Genomic DNA, 24,293 nt, shown 5'->3' on the forward strand with positions numbered 1-24,293 from the left:
AATTTTCAAAGATTTTGAATGTGGGGTTTTAATAAGCTGTAAGCCATCATCATCAAAATTCTAACAAACAAAGGCTTGAAAGATCTCACTTTGCATGCAATGAGTCTATATATTAGTTTCACCTTTTAAGTTGAATTACTTCAATTAACTTTTCCACAACATTCTAATTTAATGAGATGCACCTGCATATATAGTAAAGTGTAGTTTATTGCTGTGACCAAAGCTGAATTTTCAGCATCATTACTCCAGTCTTCAGTGTCACATGATCTTTCAGAAATCATTCTAATATATGTGACACTGCATGAAGACTGGAGTAATGATGCTGAAAATTCAGCTTTGATCACAGCATTAAACTACATTTAAAACCTATTCAAATAGAAAACAGCAATTTTACATTTTAATAATATTCACCATACTAGTTTTTTTGTTTGTTTTTATTTTTAATAAAATAAATGCAGACTGGCAGTGGAAGTGTGCACTACTGTACATTTCACTCATTTGATTCAGTTTGCCAATGGAATATCTGTGCCATTTCACCACTAAAAATGACTTTCAGCACAATGGTCTGGTCAAGTTCAACATTCAGTTTTGCTCTAACATTGCTTACGTTGATTTGTTTGAGTGGACCTGCACCATTTAAAAAATGTTTGTAATTTTTACAACCATTGCATTGTTGACCATATGCGGGACACATCACTTTTAGCTACATTTTAAATGGCTTATTAGCACACCAAACTCACCGTGTCTGCCATATAAACATTGAAGAAACAGTAAGGTTATATGCAATTCAGCTTTACTTTTCTCATGTTCAAAAATGGGAATGGAAACCTTTCCTGCCTGTGTACCTGCCTCAGTTATCAGGACCTGAAGTGATTCCTCAGCTTCAGCTGGGCAAAATAGCAAATTAACTGCATGAAGAAACCAATCAATAATTTACATCCCACCATCAAGTTGGCTTAAACTAGTGCAGAAAGTTATACATCTGATTTTAAACATCAACTAACAATAAAAAATATAATTAACAAATTAATTAATGTACAGTTAATGTACAACTCACTCATATTTTATACATACTATTAGACATTTAATAGTGAAATAAGCAATACATGGATGATTTCTTTGTAATATTGAGAGCAAATTAGGTTAACACATCTAATGTGTAAAAATGTTAGGAAAAGAAATGTTTTCAAAATTCATTAAATTCTCGCAATGAAGATCTCTGCTCATGCAACGCATGAAATAATTAATTGGACAATATGTGAATTTTAAGAACATAAAAAGCAATCTTATGTTTATTGATCACATGCTGCAAAAAACACACAGTAAATAAAGGCTGTTCTCAAAGCACAAGCTATTATTTTTTTGAGGGAGGTAGAAGAAGAGCAAACACAGGGATAGACAGAAGAGCAAACACACTGAGGCTCAGAAGTGGTTACATAAACAAATTAAACTCATAGATTATGACATACATCACAAATCCTCATCTTATTCAGTGCAGCAGTTCTATGAGTCACATTATGGCTCACGCTTACAAAGGCAGATACTAGAAGAAAACGAATTATTCATTAAGCATTTCTGTCTCACTTAAACAGGCTCACAAGGCTGAGGCATTTATTCGGTCAAAAATGGTCACAATCTTGAATGTGACTCAAACTCACAGTAACAGAATTATCAGTATCTATTGTAGGACTTTTCAACAGCAAATGCTACTTCACTGATTACTAGCCTGTCCTTTCAGAACCACATTACCTGCTAAAGCAATGGAACTGAACTAAGCCCTTAAACATTTTTAACATTCACATCAATTCACATAAAGAAGCTGCACTCAACTCAAGAATTCTTCAAAATATTTAAAACCAATATTTAAATGAAACGACTGGCCATTCGTTTTTGCAGATCAAACACTTGTAAGAGCACTTTGGACGGAATCAGTGGTTGCACTATTCACACTATTCAATAACATGCTACATAATCACATTAGTTTCCAATGGTTGTCCTGAGCTTCAAAGAAAAAAAGACATACATTTAACATCACAACATATCTCAAGCTATGAAAACTATTGGAAAAAAGGTTATGAAAATAATAATAATAAATGAGAGCACACATCAAACATTTAAATAATCAAACAAAAGCAGACAAAACTATGCAGGCCTGACATATTCAATCAGAAATAAAAAGCTATCGTTTTAAGCATGTAAGCAATACTTTTTTCCATTTTCCAGCACGCTTATACACGCTCCTGTATTTATAAGGCACTTTCTTCAGTCTTCAGGTGGAGAAGGTTTATCTGGAGTTGTAGTCTGGTGAATACAAACGTAATCTTGGGCTTCCCTTCATGTCTGAAGACGCACTGTTGTTGAAGGGGCTCTCAGTCAGCTTAGCTACACCTGAAAAAACAGCAGCATTTACAACTCAAAGTCAGTAATCAACATCTACAAGAGGTTACAAATATTCCTAAACACCAGAAGAAATAATAATAAAATAAAATGTGGTAAAGTCAGATCAGTTGCCATTTCTGTGTGCAGGTGTGTTCTGAACAACAAGAGTGATAGATTCTGCTGTCGGATAAAGATGTTGAGCAAGACAGTTGCTCTGTCAGTGGATTTAAAGAAACAATAGGTTACTGTTCATACCCTTTCTCTAAAACATTGAGGAAGGGCATCTAAACCTGACATCTGCAGAAGCATCCATTTGCACCAATGGCTTTCGACAGACAAGAGTGTGTGCCTAATGGAACTACCCCTTATCAGAGTGCATAAAGCCCCTGCACAGGCTACATTTCCTCAGTGAGCATATTTGTTTCTCATGGGGCAAGCTTGGTGGATCTCTGCCCTCAATGTTTCAGAAAACCGGCTTTACAAACAGTAACTTCCTCTTTCATCAACGTGTGTTGGAGATTCACCTAAGGGAGATATGGACAGCTCCCCAGTAGCCCATACACTCACAGCAAGGCCCTGGAAGCCAGAGGATGGTCACCTGGAAAGGCGGTGCCTGACACATCACAAAGAAACAACCCTCAACATTAGGGTGTCAACCCAGCGGCGATATGAATGCATGTATACGCCTGATAATGCACGCAATCATGAAAATGGAACCAGACGAGGGTAATAACGACATGCTTAATAACATGAACAAAGATCCTTGTGAAAGAACGGGTCCTGTCTAGGCTTGCTACGATAGTCGGTGTTGCCGGTGTTACCGGTGTCCAGACTCAACACCGGTTACATCACTTGCCCACCGTGGCACCGCCCACCGTCTTTGATTTTTTTATAGTAATAAAATAATTTAGTTCAGTTAGAGAACAGACAATACAAATAAAAACTGAACGTATCTGCTTAATAAAGCAGGATCCGACCGTGAGTCTCGGCAGCGGCAGGAGTCATTCATCAGATTTAAGAGTGAGGAGCTGATTGAGATGATTGCGGAAGATTTGGTTTCAAAGCGAAACGTAAAAGCGCCTATTTAAGGGAGTTTGTCATTTGTTTTGTTGTTGTGTTTTTCATTAAAAATAATAGGCTAATGAACCCACAATTCAAGCAACCTGCAGCCGAATTGGCGCTAATTCAAAACTGAAAGTAAAATGTGCACGGCCACACAGAGCGCGCATTGTTTACTTTCGCCTTGCTCCGCAGTGCGAGCCTCCGCGCATTTTTTTGCCGCGCGCACCCTCGCGCTCGTGTGGGCGCGTCGAGTATAAACAAGGGGACGAACTGTTATTCATTCATGGCGTGCATCTCAATCATAGACTGATCAATGCTTGATCAGTGCCCTGACTACTGAACTAGGGAACTGATTGAGACGCACCCATGGTCTCACAGAGCGCGCATTTACAGACGAGCTGTCATTCACGGTGTGTGCGCACCGGCGCGTTTTCAGTTCAGAGCGGTCGTGTGCATGTTACTTTAGATTTAAAAGCCTCCGCCGGTGATACCGGTATTACCGGTGTTGTCACACATCAATTAACCGGTGGGAAAATTTCCTCACCGTCACATCCCTAGTCCTGTCCATGTGAGCACGTACAGGACACAGAGCATTCAACTTCTGATCCTCTGTGGAGAAAGGGGGTGAGTGAAAGGAGGAAAGATCATTTACAGCACACATAAAAGTTGGGTTAGGCCTAAGAAAAACCTTATCTCGACTGAGAGAGAATTTAGTGCACTAGGGATGAACAGGGTGCATGCAAATCGCTGACACGTTTGGCTGAGGCAAGAGCCAGGAGATATCTTAAAAGACAGAAGATCAGTTGTGGGCCCTGTGTCTCACCTAAGCCCAGAGGGTCACCCTTTTTGAGTGAGGATGGTACGTTTCCCCAACCGGGACAGGATAACGGGAGGTGACACGGCTGGGCATACAGAAGATCATTTCTGCCAACCATGGTGCTTTGGGCCTCCTGGGTGCTTTTTACTATTAAAAAGTCAAGTAGAGTAGAAATTATCTGGGAAAGGGGAGCGTAAAGCAGCATTTTGGGACACGGATGGGCTAATGTGTCAACGCTGAGGTACATGTCCTCATCCAATAGCAAGAAGAACAAAGGACAATGGGTATTTCCGAAAAAGTGCCTCGCCGAATCTCTCCTACATCAGACACTCACAACCTGAGGGTGGAAGCAGCGGTCTCTGCAAGTGAGCACCACTTTTTCTTTTGAATTGGCTATAATCAGCCAATCGTCCATATACACTATATTGCCAAAAGTATTGGGACAACCCTCCAAATCATTGAATCAAGGTGTTCCAATTACTTCCATGGCCACAGGTGTATAAAATCAAGCATTAGGCATGCAGACACTTCTACAATCATTTGTGAAAGAATGGGTCTCTCTCAGGAGCTCAGTGAACTCAAGCATTATACCGTGATTGGTTGCCACCTGTGCAATAAGTCCATTCGTGAAATGTCCTCACTACTAAATATTCCAATTAGTTAGTGTTAGTGGCATTATAACAAAGTGGAAGCAATTGGGAACAGCAACTCAGCCATTAAGTGGTAGCATGCACTGACTGTGATTTTGATGTGGCCTGAGCGAACAGTGCACAGAAGTCACCAACTTTCTGCTGAGTCAATAGCTACAGACATCAAACTTCATGTGGCCTTCAGATTAGCTCAAGATGAGTGTGTAGAGCTTCATGGAATGGGTTTCCATGGCCGAGTGGCTCATCCAAGCCTTACATCACCAAGTGCAATGCAAAGCGTGGGATGCAGTGGGGTAAAGCACGCCGCCACTGGACTCTAGAGCAGTGGAGACGTGTTCTCTGGAGTGACCAATCACGCTTCTCTGTCTGGCGATCCGATGGACGAGTCTGGGTTTGGCGGTTGCCAGGAGAACGGGACTTGCCTGACTGCATTGTGCCAAGTTTCCAACATGACTGTACACCAGTGCACAAAGCATCGGATGAGCGAGTTTGGTGTGGAGGAACTTGACTGGCCTGCACAGAGTCCTGACCTCAAAACCGATAGAACAGCTTTGGGATGAATTAGAGTGGAGACTGAGAGCCAGGCCTTCTCGTCCAACATCAATGCCTGACCTCACAAATGCGCTTCTAGAAGAATGGTAAAAAAATTCCATAAACACACTCCTAAACCTTGTGGAAAGCCTTCCCAGAAGAGCTGAAGCTGTTATAGCTGCAAAGGTAGGGCTGCTCGATTATGGAAAAAATCATAATCACGATTATTTTGGTCAATATTGAAATTACGATTATGTAACACGATTATTTCACATGACTTTGGGAATGTGTTGCATTTATTAAAAAGACACCTTTCAACAATTCAATTGAAATTGTAACATTTGTTGTACTTTTTGAACTATTACAATAAATAATATAACATATATTCAAATCAAAGTATAAAAGTATTCAAGTAAAAATGATAACCACAAATAAATAAGATCAACAATATGGTTCAGCTAGATATGCTTTTCAGGTTTTTCAGGTACGTCTAACATTAGTTTTCAGGTACAGAAATGTAACAAATGTAAAATAACATTGCATATTTGAGTGCATAAATTAAAGATTAATCCTATTAAACTTACAAAAGCTATTCAATCAAGAGCAGAGAGTGATGTCCTTGTCTTTTGTTGTTTGACATTAAACAGACACCAGTAAAGGCTACTGCCCTTTTAAGACCTAATGCTCGGATATGCGTCGTCTTTATCGAATGTATAAAGTTTACTTAAAGGGGCTATATGCAACTTTTTCCCCAAAATAAACGTAACAATAGCCTTTTTATTTTACCATTTATAACTCAAACATCTCCTGATGAGCATACTGACACCTTGTCCGCTCACAGTGGGTGCACCTATAAGCCTGTATCCTATTTTTCCTATTTTCTGGCGGGTCGTCTTTTCCCGCGCTGTCTGCGGATGTGACGTCACCACCACTGCGAGAGCGAGCAGAAAATGAGAGCAGTTCTATTTTTTGGCCACAGGTGTCAGTCGCGAGTTTAAATTTCAGAAAAACGCATATAGCCCCTTTAAGGCATATATAGACTATGTCTGCTAGGATACTCATCAAGATGGACATTGACATACGTTTTGTGTGAGTTTGTCCGTTCAAGAGCAAGACTTGAAAGAGAACTCAATATTTGCGCGCTGAGAGACGTGTGCGCGCTCTCGGATGAGTACACAGAGACAAATTTTCTCACAGCGCGAGCTACTTCTCATTCACGTCTTCTGGCACTAAACCCGGGTGATGACGGTGAAAACGACTGGTCATATTCGAAAATATGGCAGCACTCGCATGCATTGAACAAAGTTTACAAAGAGAGAATTATTTGAAAAATATGAAGGAAAAAAAAGGACGTTTAAACGGCACCCCTGCTCTCGTCAGTTTTTGTTTCTTTATTAGATTGTCATAGGTCACTCTGTGTTTAATTTTCAAGTGGTTAAACAAATTTGTGGTGTTCCCTTGCATTGCAGCCACTACCATGTGGCAAATCTTGCACGTAGCATGTTTCTGCTCGTCATCTGATTCCTCGAAGCCAAACTGTTCCCAGACAACGGAGTTGGTTTTGCCTTTGTTCCTCACCAAACGCTGCTGTAACTGCCCTCCTTCTGCCATCTTTACTCGCGCCGAGTTTTTAAATTCCAGCGGATGATATGCACACGAGTCACGAGACTCGCGACCTGAGAGAGTTTGTGGCTTCGGGAGGGGCGGATGTGTGCGTGCGCGTTTCATTCAGAACGCAAGACCAAATAAGAGTGTTCTTGCAAAACTGAACATGGCAAAATAATCGTTTTTTTCTCCATTGTACTATTTTGGTGATCGTTGGGAGCCAAAATCGAAATCGAAACTCAATTAATTGCACAGCCCTATGCAAAGGGTGAGCCAACTCCATATTAAACCCTTTGGATTAAGAATGGGATGTCATTAAAGTTCACAAGCATGTAAAGGCAGGTCAAAACTTTTGCCAATATAATGTATGCTAGGATCTGGAGACCCACTATTCTTATTTGGGCTAAGCCCAGCTCTGCATACAGACAGAACACTCTTGGACTCTGAATTCATAACATATGCCTTAATATGCAAAACGTAGGAATTTCCTGTGCAGAGGATAGATGCTTATTTGGAAGAAAGCATCCTTCAGATAGACCAATGTGAACCGTTCGGATGACTTGAGCGTGAGAGAGAGAGAGAGAGAGAGAGAGAGAGAGAGAGAGAGAGAGAGAGACAGAGAGAGCCGTGTGTTAACATCTTAAGTTGCATTTTCTTAAATGTTTCTTCAACACTCTGAGATCCAAAATGGGATGAAGGGAGCAGTCCTTTTTTGAGCCAGGAAATAACAGGAATTTTTTAGGGAGCTGTGTGGTGACATTGAGAAGATGTGCACAAGCATTGTTTTTCCCTTTAGAACAGGGAAATCCCCCAACGCGTGTTGGAAGGAACACTCTAGGAAAAGTGAAACTTTTTTGAACTTCGGGTGAGCTCCAACTAGCAAGGGGAGGCTGACCTTGCCAACAGTTACCCTCCATTTTTTGAATGGCAAAATTAGAAGAGCAGAATAGGCATCCGGATTAGAGGGAGCGAAATTAGGGGGTTTCTTGGCCATGGCTGCAGCAAAGGATGTCTTCCCCCAAGGTTTTGTAGGAGAGGGGTTTCTGTGTTGCGTTGGCGACTTGCTGCAAGGTTTCTGCGAAGACCCTGGGAATTATGACCCCTTGGAGGTGGTACAATTAAGGCCTCAAAACACACAATAGATATGTGTCCACAAGACTTTTGACTAATGGGTGTATTTGCCTAGAGTTTTTGCTTTAAACTGATGTGAGAATCATTAAGCCTACTCATTCACATAAAACAATACACTGATTAAAAATTTGTAAGACAGTTTTCTTCACAAAGACAGTATGCAAGGAGGCGTGATAGCTAATGAATAATGCTGGATTCACACCCGAGTGGACAAAAAAACATAATAGCCCGCATGACCTGCATAATGAGCTTCAGGTATGTGACAGAGCAACAGGACAAAGGACATATATATATATATATATATATATATATATATTAGTGCTGGGAATCGATTAAAACATTTTTTTGTCTGTAATTAATCGCGATTAATCGCAAGTTTTTAATATTTTAAGTTAAATATTTTGATATTGTAATAATTTCAGTTACTCTCCAAATTAATGTAGAAACACATATTTAAAATATACTGTCTTTAAATTGTTGTAATGGCATCTTTTTATGAATGAGGGCCAGTATCACTGATACTAAAGTCTCTATTATACATTAATGACGTTACATTACAGTATAACTGAAAGCTCCCAATTTCAACATTTATTAGGCTTTAAAAAAACAACTTTTAATTTAAGTGAACTGAAAACAATCTTTACATAAAACCATTATAATAAATGTTACTTTTACCTGTGGCCTTCCCTGTTAGACATACAGAAATGTAATAGTTATCAAACACCTTTAACTGCATAAATAATAAATGAAACATAGATTAATCATCATTAAAGCTACAATTTTCTCTGTTCCCGGTGTTCTTTGATGAACATTAATGACAGGCATCATCAGTGCTACTGTCACTTTAAGAACAGCCGCTGACGAACATGACGCGGATCTCACGCGCTGTCCCGCGCATCTCATTTCCTCACAACTCTTTAAGTTAATTTAAGACGTTATTTGACCAATTTAAGACTCCTAATATGAGAATACTCAGAATTCTCTGTGTTGTTGTTATTGCTTGTTCAAGAGCAAAAGAGAACTCGATGGGAGCATCCGTCTAACACGTCGAGTGTGTGTGTGTGTGTGTGTGTGTGTGTGTGTGTGTGTGTGTGTGTGTGTGTGTGTGTGCGTGTCAGAGTGTCCCTCGATTAGCTGACATAAGACGCAGCCACACAGACAGGACACTGACATACAGGGCATTCTCTTGTGTCTTGTCGCGCTTGGAAGCATTTACATGAATAAGAGCGTGAGCATATAATGTAACGCTAGGCAAAAATGGATATAAAAACGGAGGCTGCGTTATTTGTGTTAAATATTTTTAATGTGTTAAGCTGAAAAAATTAATCGCCCGCGTTAACTTGCCCACCCCTGATATATATATATATATATAGAGAGAGATAGATAGAGAGATAGATAGAGAGAGAGAGAGAGATAGATAGATAGAGAGATAGATAGATAGAGAGATAGATAGATAGAGAGATAGATAGAGAGAGAGAGATAGATAGATAGATAGATAGATAGATAGATAGATAGATAGATAGATAGATAGATAGATAGATAGATAGATAGATAGATAGATAGATAGATAGATAGATAGATAGATAGATAGATAGATAGATAGATAGATAGATAGATAGATAGATAGATAGATAGATAGATAGATAGATAGATAGATAGATAGATAGATAGATAGATAGATAAAAAAAATATATATATATATGGTACTTATCTAGTAAATGCATCTTGATTTAAGAATGTTTAAATATTTTGACTAGAAACAAGACAAAAATTACTAAGAGGATTTTTTCTAAAAAAATTTGTTTTTGAAAGTAGTCTCATGCTAAAAAATGTAATAATAAATAATTAAAATTAAGATACAATTTATACAAAACAAACTTCACTGTAAAGAAAGCAATTCACTTTCTACAAAACAAAACAAAATCACATTCTACAAAAAACTCAGAATCATTTATTTAGAATGTAGTCAACAAAGGCCTTAAGTACAAATTTCAACTAAATAAGATTTAGTTTTATTCTTAAATCAAGATGCATTTAGTAGATGTTTAAATATTTAGACTAGAAACAAGACAAAATGACTAAGAAGAGCATTTTTTTAATACATTTTTTGTACAATTTTTTATGTTTTCAGCAGGATTCATATTTAAACGGTCTTTTTGCATTTAATAATCACAGATGCTATCAGAATAAACTTGGTCTACCTTACAATCCTTTGCTCTGAACAGAACATGAACAGCTTTTCATGAGGTGAATTATTCCTCAACGCGTCTCAAAATGATGTAGCTGAAGTAACGTTACAGCGCTTCACTAGATGTTTGTTTGAGTTGATGTGTGGGCGTTGACGCGTGGATCATCAGTATTTGAATCTGAAAGAGTGCGCGCTCCGTGGGCGTGGTCGCATAAAGAAACGTTGAAATGTCAGGTTTTAGAACCAAATCGAAAACAAATATTCTGTGTTTATCTAATCTGTGTGAAAATACATAGATGTCAGTCACCCGTGAGCCACTTCATTATCCGATTACATAAACACAAAATATTTGTTTTCGATTTGGTTCGAAAACCTGACATTTCAACGTTTCTTTAGACATACGTCTCATGTTTGTGAGACAAGTGTTTACTAAGCTAGAGTTCCTTTTCTGAAGAAATGAACGTCTTTGAGAGAGGCTGCAGATCGCGCATCATGTTTGTTTTCTTTATTTTGCAAAAAGCAAAACGTTTTGTTTTTATTGTGACTGTACACGAAAAAACTGATTATAATGACGTATAACACTTGCCAGAATGATAAAAAAAAATGACAGTTATTTGAGTCTCTTCAGCACTGATAAGAAAAAAAGTGAGCCGATCGTGCGATTTTAAATTACTTTTTAAAAAACTTTTTTTAATCGATTCCCAGGACTAATTTGGTTACATAATTGCAGGAGTATTTTCCAGATGCATGTACCAGTGGGAGGCGGAGTCTTCAGGATGAATGCAGCATGACTGACAGGATCTCTTGGAGAAAACAGTACATGGCACACTACAGAAAAAGAGAGAATATTGTTAAAATATAAAAAGATATTCAAAAAGAAGGAATGATCACTGTCTTATCCATGATATTAAAAAGTGTTGCAGGATATGGAAGCATTTACCGATGATGACAACAGCAGTGGCAGCCAAAAGAGCGAATAAAGTGAAGAACATCACTTGATAGGAGTCAATAAACTGCTGAAGAATATTGGGCCCATCTGCTCCATCTACCATATGTGCTAGAAGAAAAGGTAAAGAAGCAAGCATTTAGGAGCAAAAAACAAAGAACATGTTCAACCCTCATTCTGACCCATCTGTTAGAACAATCCATTTTAGGATTGTCTTCCTTAAGGCTCGGCCACTGTCATGATTGGTAATGTCACTGCATGGGGAAACTATCCAATGCTCCCTCGCTATAGCACTTGGTTTTTTTGGGATAATGTTTTCAAAACACTCATCATTTACAGGCAAACCATTATCAAACTGTTTACTTACACTTCATTTGTCACAATTTTCCTTACAGACATTATGCAAAGCAAACATCTAATTCTCAAACACTTGGGACACGAGTAAAAATAAACCATGCACTTGTTCCTGACACTGGGGTCCTTCTGAAGGTTGTACAGAAATTAGGGCTACAACGACACGTCAACATAATCTTTTCCGTCGATTACGTAAACATTCACGTGTGTCGATTCTGTTTATGTTCCTCAATGAAGGCAGCTCCCGGCATGCTGAAAATTAGCGGTTATTACAAAAATATGGTCTCCGATCTAACGTGTGGACATTTTTTAAACAGAGATCGAATAAAATGGTGCTCTGTAAAACTGAAATGGTTAGTTAGACTTCAGCTGTTTGAATGAACATATTGAAGCAGCTACTTTAATCTCCTGAACGAACAATCTCCTGAACGAACAAAACATTTCAGGATTCACACAGTCGCTGCTGTAAATCCCCCCCCAAAAGTGACTGTGAATGCAGCCATAGTAAACACCTTTCCTAATTAGGCCAACACTGCATAAATATGTTTTTTTGTGATAAATAATATCATTAGGTATATGTAAATACATAGATTAGTTACCAAAAGGATTAATCGACTATTCAGAAAATAAACAAATACATTAACCATTAAAAAATAGTTACATGAATCAAAAAAAGAAATCGATTGAAAAGAAAAGATAACAAAATTCGTTAGTTGCAGCCCTAACAGAGATGCTCACATCTGGTGTACACAGGTGATGGCCTTTATGCGACTGTATGCGAGTGCGGCCACTGATATACAGTCGCATAATGGCTGTCACCTGGCCTATGGTGAGATGATGTATAACTATTCATCAGTGTCTTGCTCTAGAGGCAGTCATATGTAAATATATTTGCTCGTGTGACATCACAAATCCCACAACATCCTAACAAGCCTTTTTTGGAGCATGGTTAAATAAATGCTGTTTTCTGAGAAGGATGTTTCAAGCTAAGAAATGTGCAGGATGTTTTAATGGTACCAAGACCTTGCATATGTTAAAAGGTAGGGTAGGTAGGATTTGGTTAAAAAAACTTTTTTTCCAAATTTGTTTAAACTTTCTTTATATATCAATACATAATAAAAATGTAAGTACTCTGAAAAAGAAAGTATGAAAATTGAGTGTCTGTAGACCTCTCACGACTGTTTTAAAGACAGCTCATTATTTCCATTCACTCCACCTTCTCCCTTCTGGGCTCTTTCCAAAGCCACGCCCCCATAACACATGAACGCGCCGACCGCGATCAGCTCAGCTGAAAGACACATTATTAACCTGAGACGAGCGGAGAAGAAGTGCATGTAGTGACATCATGTCAGAATCACATGTAATAAAAAATCTAACTTTATCATTATGAATATAAACAAATAAGATGTCTTTTAGTACTCACTATCAAGCTAGAATAACGCTACTGGTAAAGTTCAAAATACACACACAACACAGTGTCTACGACACACACAGCTACAAGATAAAAACATTGGTAGAGTATATAAAAACAAACCAAGGGCCGAAATAAACGTGCAGGTAAAGTTCCCGGTGAACATGGTAAAAGAGTTTAGACAGAGGGTAGCAGCTAAAGCTAACTTAGCTCTAAAAAAAGTTCCTGGATGCGGTGAACTAGCTTTTACACATGCATTTTGTTATCTAAAGTTACATTTTGTGAAATTCAAGACGACAGCGATCAACTTGAGCTAAGCATATTGAGTATTTATCATCTCTACTAATGGTTCGCTAAGTGTATAACATTGTAACTTTAAGCTAAGTAATGTTATGTTAGCTATATTAGGCAGCTACGTGTGCTAGTGAGACATGCTTCATGAAAACATAAACCAAAAAAATGTATAATCAAAATGAAAGATGACCTGTCCAGCAGAAATACAGCCTCTTGAACTCAAATCAAACGGGTGCGCCAGGGTTGCCAGGTTTTCACAACAAAACCGCCCAATTGCTACTCAAAACTAGCCCAAAACAAGCCCAATCGTGTTTCTCCGGTAAAAATTTGGGGGGTAAAATATGTGTCTTTTTGGTAGGGCAGCCTGCTAAAATTCGCAAATCCCGGGGCAAAATATCACATAATTGGGGTCGCTTCAACCCGCGGACATGAAAAACAGCCGCGGCAGCAGTGTTGAAGTAGCCCTTGGCAACACTGGGGCGCATGTGGGCAGATCCTGAGCAAAAGCGGTGGTAGCCATGGTAACGAGAGAGAGTGACAGTCGCCCAAGCCAATCACTTGATTCGGCCCGAACGAAAATAATGAGCTGTGTTTATTGCAGATTAAAAAGTCTAGAGTCACTCGATTTTTATGCTCTCTTTTTCAGAGTACTTAAATTTTAATTATGTATTGACATATAAAGAAAGTTTAAACAAATTTGGACAAAAGTGTTTTAGATCATACTTCCTTCCTTTTTCATACCCCACCTTTAAAGGATCAAGGAGAACTAGATTTCTACATTTACATTTATGCATTTTGGAAGACGCTTTTTTCCAAAGCAACTTACAGTACCCCTTATTACAGGGACAATCCCCCTGGAGCAACATGGAGTAAAGTCCCTTGCTCAAGGACACACTGGTGGTGACCGCTGGGATCGAACCAGCAACCTTCAGCGTATCAGTTCCATGGTTTAACCCACTGGACCACCATCTCTACATGGCTACCACATACTACTTGTTAAAGTAGTAACAATATCATAAACAATATTTCTTACTATCAGACTGATGTGGAGGAACCAACCTTGCATAGAAGTGCCGCTGGCAGCTAGATGCATGACAGACACTGGAATGAGCAGCACCTGATCACTGGACCCGCTGCTTATAGACAGAGACGCTGTCAGAGCTCCCTGCGGGTTCACCACACTAACCGTGTATCTGATATAGCTTGGAAAGCTCTGGGAAACCTCCTTCTGCTCGATCACAACTGCAGGAGAACTGCTCTTTACCTAAACGTCAGAAAGAGCCAATCAGAATGTTTGGTGAATACACTAATGCTTAGTTGAGCAATCTCAGACATATCAACAAAATGATTTCACTTTTCAGACACAAATAGCAGAGAGAGACAAAGGTGCAGACATTACATCTAGCTGCTGCAGAGCTCCTGGCGTCCCATAGATGGTGAGATCAGCAGATGTGTGCTGATTACTCAGGATGATGTCCGTCTGATCAGCGTAGATGCCTGGATTGACGGGCAGCCGAGTGCCGATCTGCTGTCCGTTGAAGTGACTGCCCTGCACAATGGCCGTGACCTCCACGTCAGTCATAGACATGCTCAACACCTTCACCTGCTGGTCACTCATGGGCTTAAAGCTCAATGCACAGCTGTAGAAACCTGACGTTCACAGGAGATCAAGATGAAAGGTTTAAAACGTTTATTTATTCATTTAAATGCCTAAAGTCCAGTGGCAAAAACGCGCGAAGCTTCATCCGAGAGACCTGTGCTGGCGTCAAATGCGGTGCGAGTGTGGTAGACGTCATGAGCAGAGAAATCCACAGCGCTACTGGTGAAGTGGAGGTGACAGCTGATAGAGGACTCTGGGTGAAGCAAAGCCACGCTGTCTAACTGGGATGAGGAGCAGCTTCCTGTGGACACAAGAAAACAGTGAGTGTTATGATGCTGTGAGGAAAAGTATTGTGATCAAATAAATAGAACACAATACATGTTTAAGGAAATGTTTACATTTGGCAGACACTTTCAGTTCATTCATAGTATAAAATCATTCTCATTTCTGCATTTGTGATTCTTAAGAATCAAACCCATGACTTTAGTGTTGCTAGTCCCTTTGAAATCCGTTTTATTTTTCCAAATTAGATTAGATGTTTTTTAAGTTTCCAAATTCAGTTTTTTTCAGGATTAAATGTTAATGGTTGTTAATGTTAATGACATTTTAATAATCAAAAAGGTCTATCTAACAATCAAAAAGGTCTATCTAATCTGGTCTGATCTGAATTTATAAAACATTAACAACCTAATTAATCTTTTGAAAACATAAAATCAAATGATATTTGAACAATTCCTTTGATTTTCTGGCAAACAGTGTTTTATGGTTTAAATACAAATATTGATTAAAAAAATTATATTCCTCAAGAAACGATATTATAATTACTTTCTACCATACATTAGATACATACAATACATTTCTGTCAATTTACTCAAGTTAAAGTGAACTTTTATTTTGGTGTTTGGTCATGAAGAGCTTTCTGTGTAAATATGAAGACAGTTCTCAAATAAAACAGTGAAGTGCTGGTGAAGTGACTCTCAGAGCAGCTCTGGAGATGAAGTTCATGTGTTTGTGTCCTCATTTTTATTGAGATGGCAGACATGTCACACGTGCTTGAGTTTTTTGTAGCAGCAGACCAAACTGACACGCACAACATGCAGACTTCAGATTTAAATCATTTTGTGGTTTAATATTCACAGACACCAGTCCATATTACGATTTAAGTGCCCTATTTATTCATCTAAATTCTGCCAATTTCCCTGACATCCTATACAGTAAAGTAAATTGTATTTTTATGACTGGATTCACATAAATAATTGGGTACTATACTAGCGCCATGCTTTATCAGCTCCAGGGTGTATATACACATGCAACATAGATTTTTAGCAAAAATGTATGGATGTATTTGATAACCACAATTCTTCTAACCTTAATTTTCAACAGTATTCTATCTATTGTTTTATCATTACAAACATCCACAAATTCACACATTTTTGTTACTTTTTTAAAAATGATATATATTTTTTTTACTTTTTTGTTACTTTTGGGGCCATTATATAATATTACTTTAATTGAAAACATTCTATCTGGTCCCTCTGTGTGAGATTTTTAAAGTGACATATACATAACTAATATTAAGCTAAATGAACACAAAACACCTTTGATGTTCAACAGACATATATGTGATTGGCTGGAATGTGTGGAAACACATTTTAATTAGAAATCTTTGACACTCTTCACTCTCACACAAATACGGATCCAAACTTCACTCTCATACAAACAGCCAAACCTATACCTGACAAAGAAGAGTGAAACTAGCTTACCATCTTTAGAAACAACATTTTTAACATTATCAAGATTAATTTGACGCCCTGACTGAGCCTGGTTTCTCCCAAGGTTTATTTTTCTCCATTAGGTCACCTGATGGGGTTTTTGTTTCCTTGCCACTGTCGCCTTTGGCTTGGCTTGATCAGTTGGGGACAAAAAAATGTTCAACTAAATATTCAAATAAATCTAATTAGTAAACCAAATTAACCATATAAACTAAATTACTGATCTAATTACTGATCTAAAGCCCACACTGTCACTGTATGATAATTGAAATGAACTGATGACATCACCGTTTTCTCCAGAATGGCTAGACGGCTGAATAAAATAATGCTGCATTATTTTCCTGTTTAACACTGTAAAGCCGCATTGAAACAATCTGCATTGTTAAAAGCGCTATATAAATAAAGTTGACTTGACTAATCACACTGATCAGAGGGTTAATGCATTAAGGCAGGACACAAACGTATCACGAACACAGCACATAAGCATGACCCTCAATGAGCACCAGTGTGAGGACTACAGCAATTCAAGGAGTGATCTGTACCAATGAGGTTGCTTCCGGTGTCCCTGGTTGACATCAAGACTTTAGAGTCTCTGTCTTTCTTCACTGAGGGAGTCAAGACGGACGTCACAGTTGCATCTTCAATAAAAACCTAAAAGAAAACACAATGTTATAATACGTCTACAATTTAATATGGATCACAGATTTAGACCACTGTCTTTTCATGATTTTCATGATTAAAAATATCTCCAAATTAAAGGAACTCATTTTTGATGAGTTTGGATCTATTTGATACTACAGGCGCTCACCTCTATGTAAGTGCGGAGTTGGCCTGGTATGTCGTAGAAGACGGTGACTGTGCCCTTGTCTCTGGCCACTGCGGCTCCGGTCCTGGGTTCAACCTCCAGCACAGCACTGGATGATGAACTCCACACACCTGACGTACCTGACCATGACAACAGGACACTCAAATACTCACAGAAAGCCATGCCTGTTTAAATGCTCAGTTTGGGCTGAAATAAATATGCCATTAGTAGTATATCAGTACTAGACAGGCACAGGGTTCCCACTCTTTTTCAGCAACCATTTTCCAGTACTTTTCCAGGACATTTTCAATTTTACTACCGCGGGAATAAAAGACAAGGCTCATGCCAAATATTGCTTTCGAAGTCTTTAAAGGGTTAGTTCACCCAAACATGAAAATTCTGTCATTAATTACTCACCCTCATGTCGTTCGAGACCCGTCAGACCTCCGTTCATCTTCAGACACAAATTAAGATATTTTAGTGTAAAGCTGATGCTGAGAAAGGCTTCAGATAGGCCTCCATTGGCATTCAGTACATTCACACTCCCAAGACCCATTAAAGGCACTTAAAACGTCGTTACAAAGTCCATCTCACCACAGTGACTCTACAATAACTTTACGATGCAACGACAATAGTTTTTGTGCGCAAATAAAAATCAAAATAACACCTTTCCAACTTGTTCTTGTCTTCCGTGCGTGCCTCCACGACGCATGCGCGAGAATATGACGCAGATCCGGCGTTCAGGAATCCATGAAATGCACACTTTAGCCCCATTTTGAGAACTACGCGAGACCTAAAGCACGATCAATGTAGAATCCAACAGCTGAGATACGCGCGTCTTCCTCTGCTTGTAAACAAATCTCTTCTGGGTCATGTGTCCGAACGCCGGATCTGCGTCATATTCTCGCGCATGCGTCGTGGAGACACACACGGAAGCGAAGAACAAGTTGGATAAAGGTGTTATTTTGATTTTTTTTTGCGCACATAAACTATTGTCGTCGCATTGTAAAATTATTGTAGAGTCACTGTGGTGAGATGGACTTTGTAACGACGTTTTAAGTGCCTTTTATGGGTCTTGTGAGTGTGAATGTACTGAATGCCAATGGAGGCCTATCTGAAGCCTTTCTCAGCATCAGCTTTACACTAAAATATCTTCATTTGTGTTCTGAAGATGAACGGAGGTCTGACGGGTGTCGAACGACATGAGGGTGAGGAATTAATGACAGAATTTTCATTTTTGGGTGAACTAACCCTTTAAAAGCCGTACAGTTTATTGCCATTACTTAACAATCCAGCATTTTTCAATATGAGCTCTTAATCATACATTATGACTATGGAAGCTTGTTTACACCACAGAATAGAAAGAAAAGGTAATTGTGACTTTTTATCTCGCTATTCTGACTCTCGCAATTGCGAGTTTACATATTTGTGATATAAACGCGAAAATTGTCGCAATTCTTTTCCCCTCAGTATTGGACTTTATAACTTGCATTTGCAGTTTAGATCTCACAATTCTGAGAAAAGAAGTCAGAATCGCAAGATATAAACTCGCAACTGAGCAAAAAAGTCAATTGTGAAGAAAAGGTCAGAATTGCGAGTTTATATCACGCAATTCTTACTATATCTTGCAATTCTGACTTTATAACACTCAAATCTGACTTTATATCAAAATTATGTGATTAGGTAGCAGCTTACGAGTTAACATTCACTGCATACATTTGAGCAGTTATAGCATTAGCTAACTGCTGTAAGTGGCAACACAAGACTAAACATCATTATTCAAATACTACTCACACGCATCAAACTCAGCAATCCTGAACATGTGCTTTCTGCAACTAGCGCTAATTGTTTGGGCCAGCGATAAACTCTTTATACTCGGCTAAAGAAATAACTTTTTTTTAAAGAATTTTCCCAGACAACAACAAGATTTTCCAGGACATTTTACATTTTCTCTAATTTTCCATGTGTTTTCCAGGACTGGAAAATTTGTCATCAATTTTCCAGGTTTTCCAGGACGAGTGGGAACCCTGCAGGCAAATATGCCTGTCTAGTATTTTTTAGGTGTCTTTGTCCTCTCTTACCCTCCTGATTGATAATCTGTGCAGAAAAACACACAACATCTCCCACGACCAGCCGCTGGGCTTCTGCTGGATGAATGGCATATTGGACAGGTAGTGCGATGAAATCAGCGAGTCCGGCCTGCTCGGAGTCCCAAACTCCCAGAAGAGTCAGACCCACATTGACCGTCCGTATCATCAGCGTGCCGTTACTTGAACCCTTACCAACCTGCACCAAATCATCCCTGCACACATAATATAGATGGTTAAAATCCAAAAAAATAAATCATTGATCAAGCTAGCAAAAAAAAACCATACCCACTGCTTTTTCTTAATATTCCTGTATAAATATGACATTTAAATTGTCTGCTATTACCACCTTTAATATTGTGTTCTGATGCCTACGCATTTGTAAATAAACATTCATTCATTTGTGAGCAATCATTAGTTCTCCAGATCTCCTCTGTGTTCCTAGTCCACAATTACCACAGGCCATATAATGCATATGTTTATATTGCTATTCAATTCAAGCAAAATGTCAACATTGCAAGAATCATCACTGTAGACAGCTTTGTCAACAGTGCCTCCAGGAAATTTTGGTACCACTTTACAATAATGTTTCATTAGTTAACATTAGTTAATGTATTAACTAACATGAACTAACCATGTGAAGTACATTTGTAACTGTATTTGCTAATCTTTGTTAACGTTAGTTGATATAAATACAGGTATTCATTGTTTGTTCATGTTAGTTCACAGTGTATTAACTAATGTTAACAAGATTTTAATAATGTATAAGTAAATGTTGAACTTAGCATGAACAAATATATATAAATGTACAGCCGCTCTGGGGAAAACGGTGATGTCAAGTCAAGTCAACTATTTATATAGCGCTTTTAACAATGTAGATTGTTTCAAAGCAGCTTTACAGTGTTAAACAGGAAAATAATGCAGCATAATGTTATTCAGCTGTATCGCCATTCTGGAAAAAACGCTGATGTCATCAGTTCATTTCAATTATCATACAGTGACAGTGTAGGCTTTAGATCAATAATTCGATCAGTAATTTAGTTTAAATGGTTAATTTAGTTTATTAATTAGATTTATTTCAATGTTTAGTTGAAAAATGTAGTGTCCCAAAAATGTAATGTCATCTAGCTCATTTGAATTATCATATAGTGACAATGTGGGCAGATCAGTAATTTAGTTTATATAGTTAATTTAGTTTACTAATTAGATTTATTTGGATATTTAGTTGAAAATGTAGTGTCCCAAACTGAGCAAGTCCTGTGAAAGTTGTCTTTTAATATCAAACCACTTTTGATACTTCAGATGGTACTGTGGTGAAAGGCTAATATATTTTAGTATTAAAATAACTAGGATAATTTTGACAGTATATTGGCGATATGTTGCATTTATGCGTACTATTTTGATGCAAAATATTTAGTCCATGTTTTGGTAATATAACCGGTGTAGTTTTGTTGACTATAATAGGAGTGGTGATGTTTTATTGACTATAATAGGAGCGGTGTAGTTTTATTGACTATAATAGGAGTTTGTTGTTTTGTTGACTATAATAGGAGCGGTGTAGTTTTGTTGACTATAATAGGAGCGTGTAGTTTTGTTGACTATAATAGGAGCGGTGTAGTTCTGTTGACTATAATAGGAGCGGTGTAGTTTTATTGACTATAATAGGAGCGGTGTAGTTTTATTGACTATAATAGGAGCGGTGTAGTTTTATTGACTATAATAGGAGCGGTGTAGTTTTATTGACTATAATAGGAGCGGTGTAGTTTTGTTGACTATAATAGGAGCGGTGTTGTTTTGTTGACTATAATAGGAGCGGTGTAGTTTTGTTGACTATAATAGGAGCGGTGTAGTTTTGTTGACTATAATAGGAGCGGTGTAGTTTTATTGACTATAATAGGAGCGGTGTAGTTTTGTTGACTATAATAGGAGCGGTGTAGTTTTGTTGACTATAATAGGAGCGGTGTTGTTTTGTTGACTATAATAGGAGCGGTGTAGTTTTGTTGACTATAATAGGAGCAAGTAGTTTTGTTGACTATAATAGGAGCGGTGTAGTTTTGTTGACTATAATAGGAGCGGTGTAGTTTTGTTGACTATAATAGGAGCGGTGTTGTTTTGTTGACTATAATAGGAGCGGTGTAGTTTTGTTGACTATAATAGGAGCGTGTAGTTTTGTTGACTATAATAGGAGCGGTGTTGTTTTGTTGACTATAATAGGAGCGGTGTAGTTTTGTTGACTATAATAGGAGCGGTGTAGTTTTGTTGACTATAATAGGAGCGGTGTTGTTTTGTTGACTATAATAGGAGCGGTGTTGTTTTGTTGACTATAATAGGAGCGGTGTAGTTTTGTTGACTATAATAGGAGCGTGTAGTTTTGTTGACTATAATAGGAGCGGTGTAGTTTTGTTGACTATAATAGGAGCGGTGTAGTTTTGTTGACTATAATAGGAGCGGTGTAGTTTTGTTGACTATAATAGGAGCGTGTTGTTTTGTTGACTATAATAGGAGCGTGTTGTTTTGTTGACTATAATAGGAGCGGTGTAGTTTTGTTGACTATAATAGGAGCGGTGTAGTTTTGTTGACTATAATAGGAGCGTGTTGTTTTGTTGACTATAATAGGAGCGGTGTAGTTTTGTTGACTATAATAGGAGCGGTGTAGTTTTGTTGACTATAATAGGAGCGGTGTAGTTTTGTTGACTATAATAGGAGCGGTAGTTTTGTTGACTATAATAGGAGCGGTGTTGTTTTGTTGACTATAATAGGAGCGGTGTAGTTTTGTTGACTATAATAGGAGCAAGTAGTTTTGTTGACTATAATAGGAGCGGTGTTGTTTTGTTGACTATAATAGGAGCGGTGTAGTTTTGTTGACTATAATAGGAGCGGTGTTGTTTTGTTGACTATAATAGGAGCGGTGTAGTTTTGTTGACTATAATAGGAGCGGTGTAGTTTTGTTGACTATAATAGGAGCGGTGTAGTTTTGTTGACTATAATAGGAGCGGTGTAGTTTTGTTGACTATAATAGGAGTTTGTTGTTTTGTTGACTATAATAGGAGCGGTGTAGTTTTGTTGACTATAATAGGAGCGGTGTAGTTTTGTTGACTATAATAGGAGCGGTGTTGTTTTGTTGACTATAATAGGAGCGGTGTAGTTTTGTTGACTATAATAGGAGCGGTGTAGTTTTGTTGACTATAATAGGAGCGGTGTTGTTTTGTTGACTATAATAGGAGCGTGTAGTTTTGTTGACTATAATAGGAGCGGTGTAGTTTTGTTGACTATAATAGGAGCGTGTAGTTTTGTTGACTATAATAGGAGCGGTGTAGTTTTGTTGACTATAATAGGAGCGGTGTAGTTTTGTTGACTATAATAGGAGCGGTGTAGTTTTGTTGACTATAATAGGAGCGGTGTTGTTTTGTTGACTATAATACGGTGTAGTTTTGTTGACTATAATAGGAGCGGTGTTGTTTTGTTGACTATAATAGGAGCGGTGTAGTTTTGTTGACTATAATAGGAGCGGTGTAGTTTTGTTGACTATAATAGGAGCGTGTAGTTTTGTTGACTATAATAGGAGCGGTGTAGTTTTGTTGACTATAATAGGAGCGGTGTTGTTTTGTTGACTATAATAGGAGCGGTGTAGTTTTGTTGACTATAATAGGAGCGTGTAGTTTTGTTGACTATAATAGGAGCGGTGTAGTTTTGTTGACTATAATAGGAGCGGTGTTGTTTTGTTGACTATAATAGGAGCGGTGTTGTTTTGTTGACTATAATAGGAGCGGTGTTGTTTTATTGACTATAATAGGAGCGGTGTAGTTTTGTTGACTATAATAGGAGCGTGTAGTTTTGTTGACTATAATAGGAGCGGTGTAGTTCTGTTGACTATAATAGGAGCGGTGTAGTTTTATTGACTATAATAGGAGCGGTGTAGTTTTATTGACTATAATAGGAGCGGTGTAGTTTTGTTGACTATAATAGGAGCGGTGTAGTTTTGTTGACTATAATAGGAGCGGTGTTGTTTTATTGACTATAATAGGAGCGGTGTAGTTTTGTTGACTATAATAGGAGCGGTGTTGTTTTATTGACTATAATAGGAGCGGTGTTGTTTTATTGACTATAATAGGAGCGGTGTAGTTTTGTTGACTATAATAGGAGCGGTGTAGTTTTGTAATGTTGCTGGCTTGCATCGTAGGGACTGTGTATGTGTTTGCAGGTCTCATTTCCTGGTTTTGCTGCACCTGTTGGTAGAGAAGCTGAGCATTGAGTTGTGGCTGTGCAAGGTTTCTCCTGTGCTGTCGTGGAAATGAACGGTGAAGGTCAGAACGGCTCCCAGCGGGATGGCGGACACAGTCTCTCTGTTAGACGTGTACATCACTGGACTAGTGCTCAGACGTAGGTATGATACGGTCACCACCTTAAACAACAACACACAAACACTGCTGATTCTGAATAATTACTAAAACATTCAGTTAAGATCTACAGTGAATTACAAAATATAAATATGTGAGTGATAATGTACTGTCAGCCAGTCAGTTGCTAAAAATTAATCACAAGATTTTAAATAAGCAATATCACCAATCTGCAATTAATGCAAGTTACTTATCCCCTATTTTGTTCTCTATTAGGTAAGCGGAAAAAAAATACAAACCGCATACACACTGCAAACGGAGTTT

General features: G+C 38.2%; 1 protein-coding gene across 1 annotated transcript in view; it reads right to left on the reverse strand.

Annotated features, from left to right (window-relative positions):
- Positions 1-1,259: 1,259 nt before the first annotated feature.
- The window catches only part of nup210 (nucleoporin 210), an 88,597-nt gene continuing 65,563 nt past the window's right edge, over positions 1,260-24,293 (reverse strand). The window contains exons 31-40 of the mRNA XM_079803120.1: positions 23,859-24,034; positions 19,627-19,847; positions 17,549-17,685; positions 17,283-17,391; positions 15,123-15,269; positions 14,768-15,018; positions 14,428-14,632; positions 11,304-11,420; positions 11,117-11,191; positions 1,260-2,388 (exon numbers count right to left, since the gene is read on the reverse strand). Of these exons, the coding sequence (XP_079659246.1) occupies positions 2,285-2,388; positions 11,117-11,191; positions 11,304-11,420; positions 14,428-14,632; positions 14,768-15,018; positions 15,123-15,269; positions 17,283-17,391; positions 17,549-17,685; positions 19,627-19,847; positions 23,859-24,034 (1,542 nt within the window). The 3' untranslated portion in view covers positions 1,260-2,284. The remainder of the gene's footprint in view (positions 2,389-11,116; positions 11,192-11,303; positions 11,421-14,427; positions 14,633-14,767; positions 15,019-15,122; positions 15,270-17,282; positions 17,392-17,548; positions 17,686-19,626; positions 19,848-23,858; positions 24,035-24,293) is intronic.

Source organism: Gobio gobio (assembly GCF_949357685.1).
Source record: "Gobio gobio genome assembly, chromosome: 21".
NCBI classification, from domain to species: Eukaryota; Metazoa; Chordata; class Actinopteri; order Cypriniformes; family Gobionidae; genus Gobio; species Gobio gobio.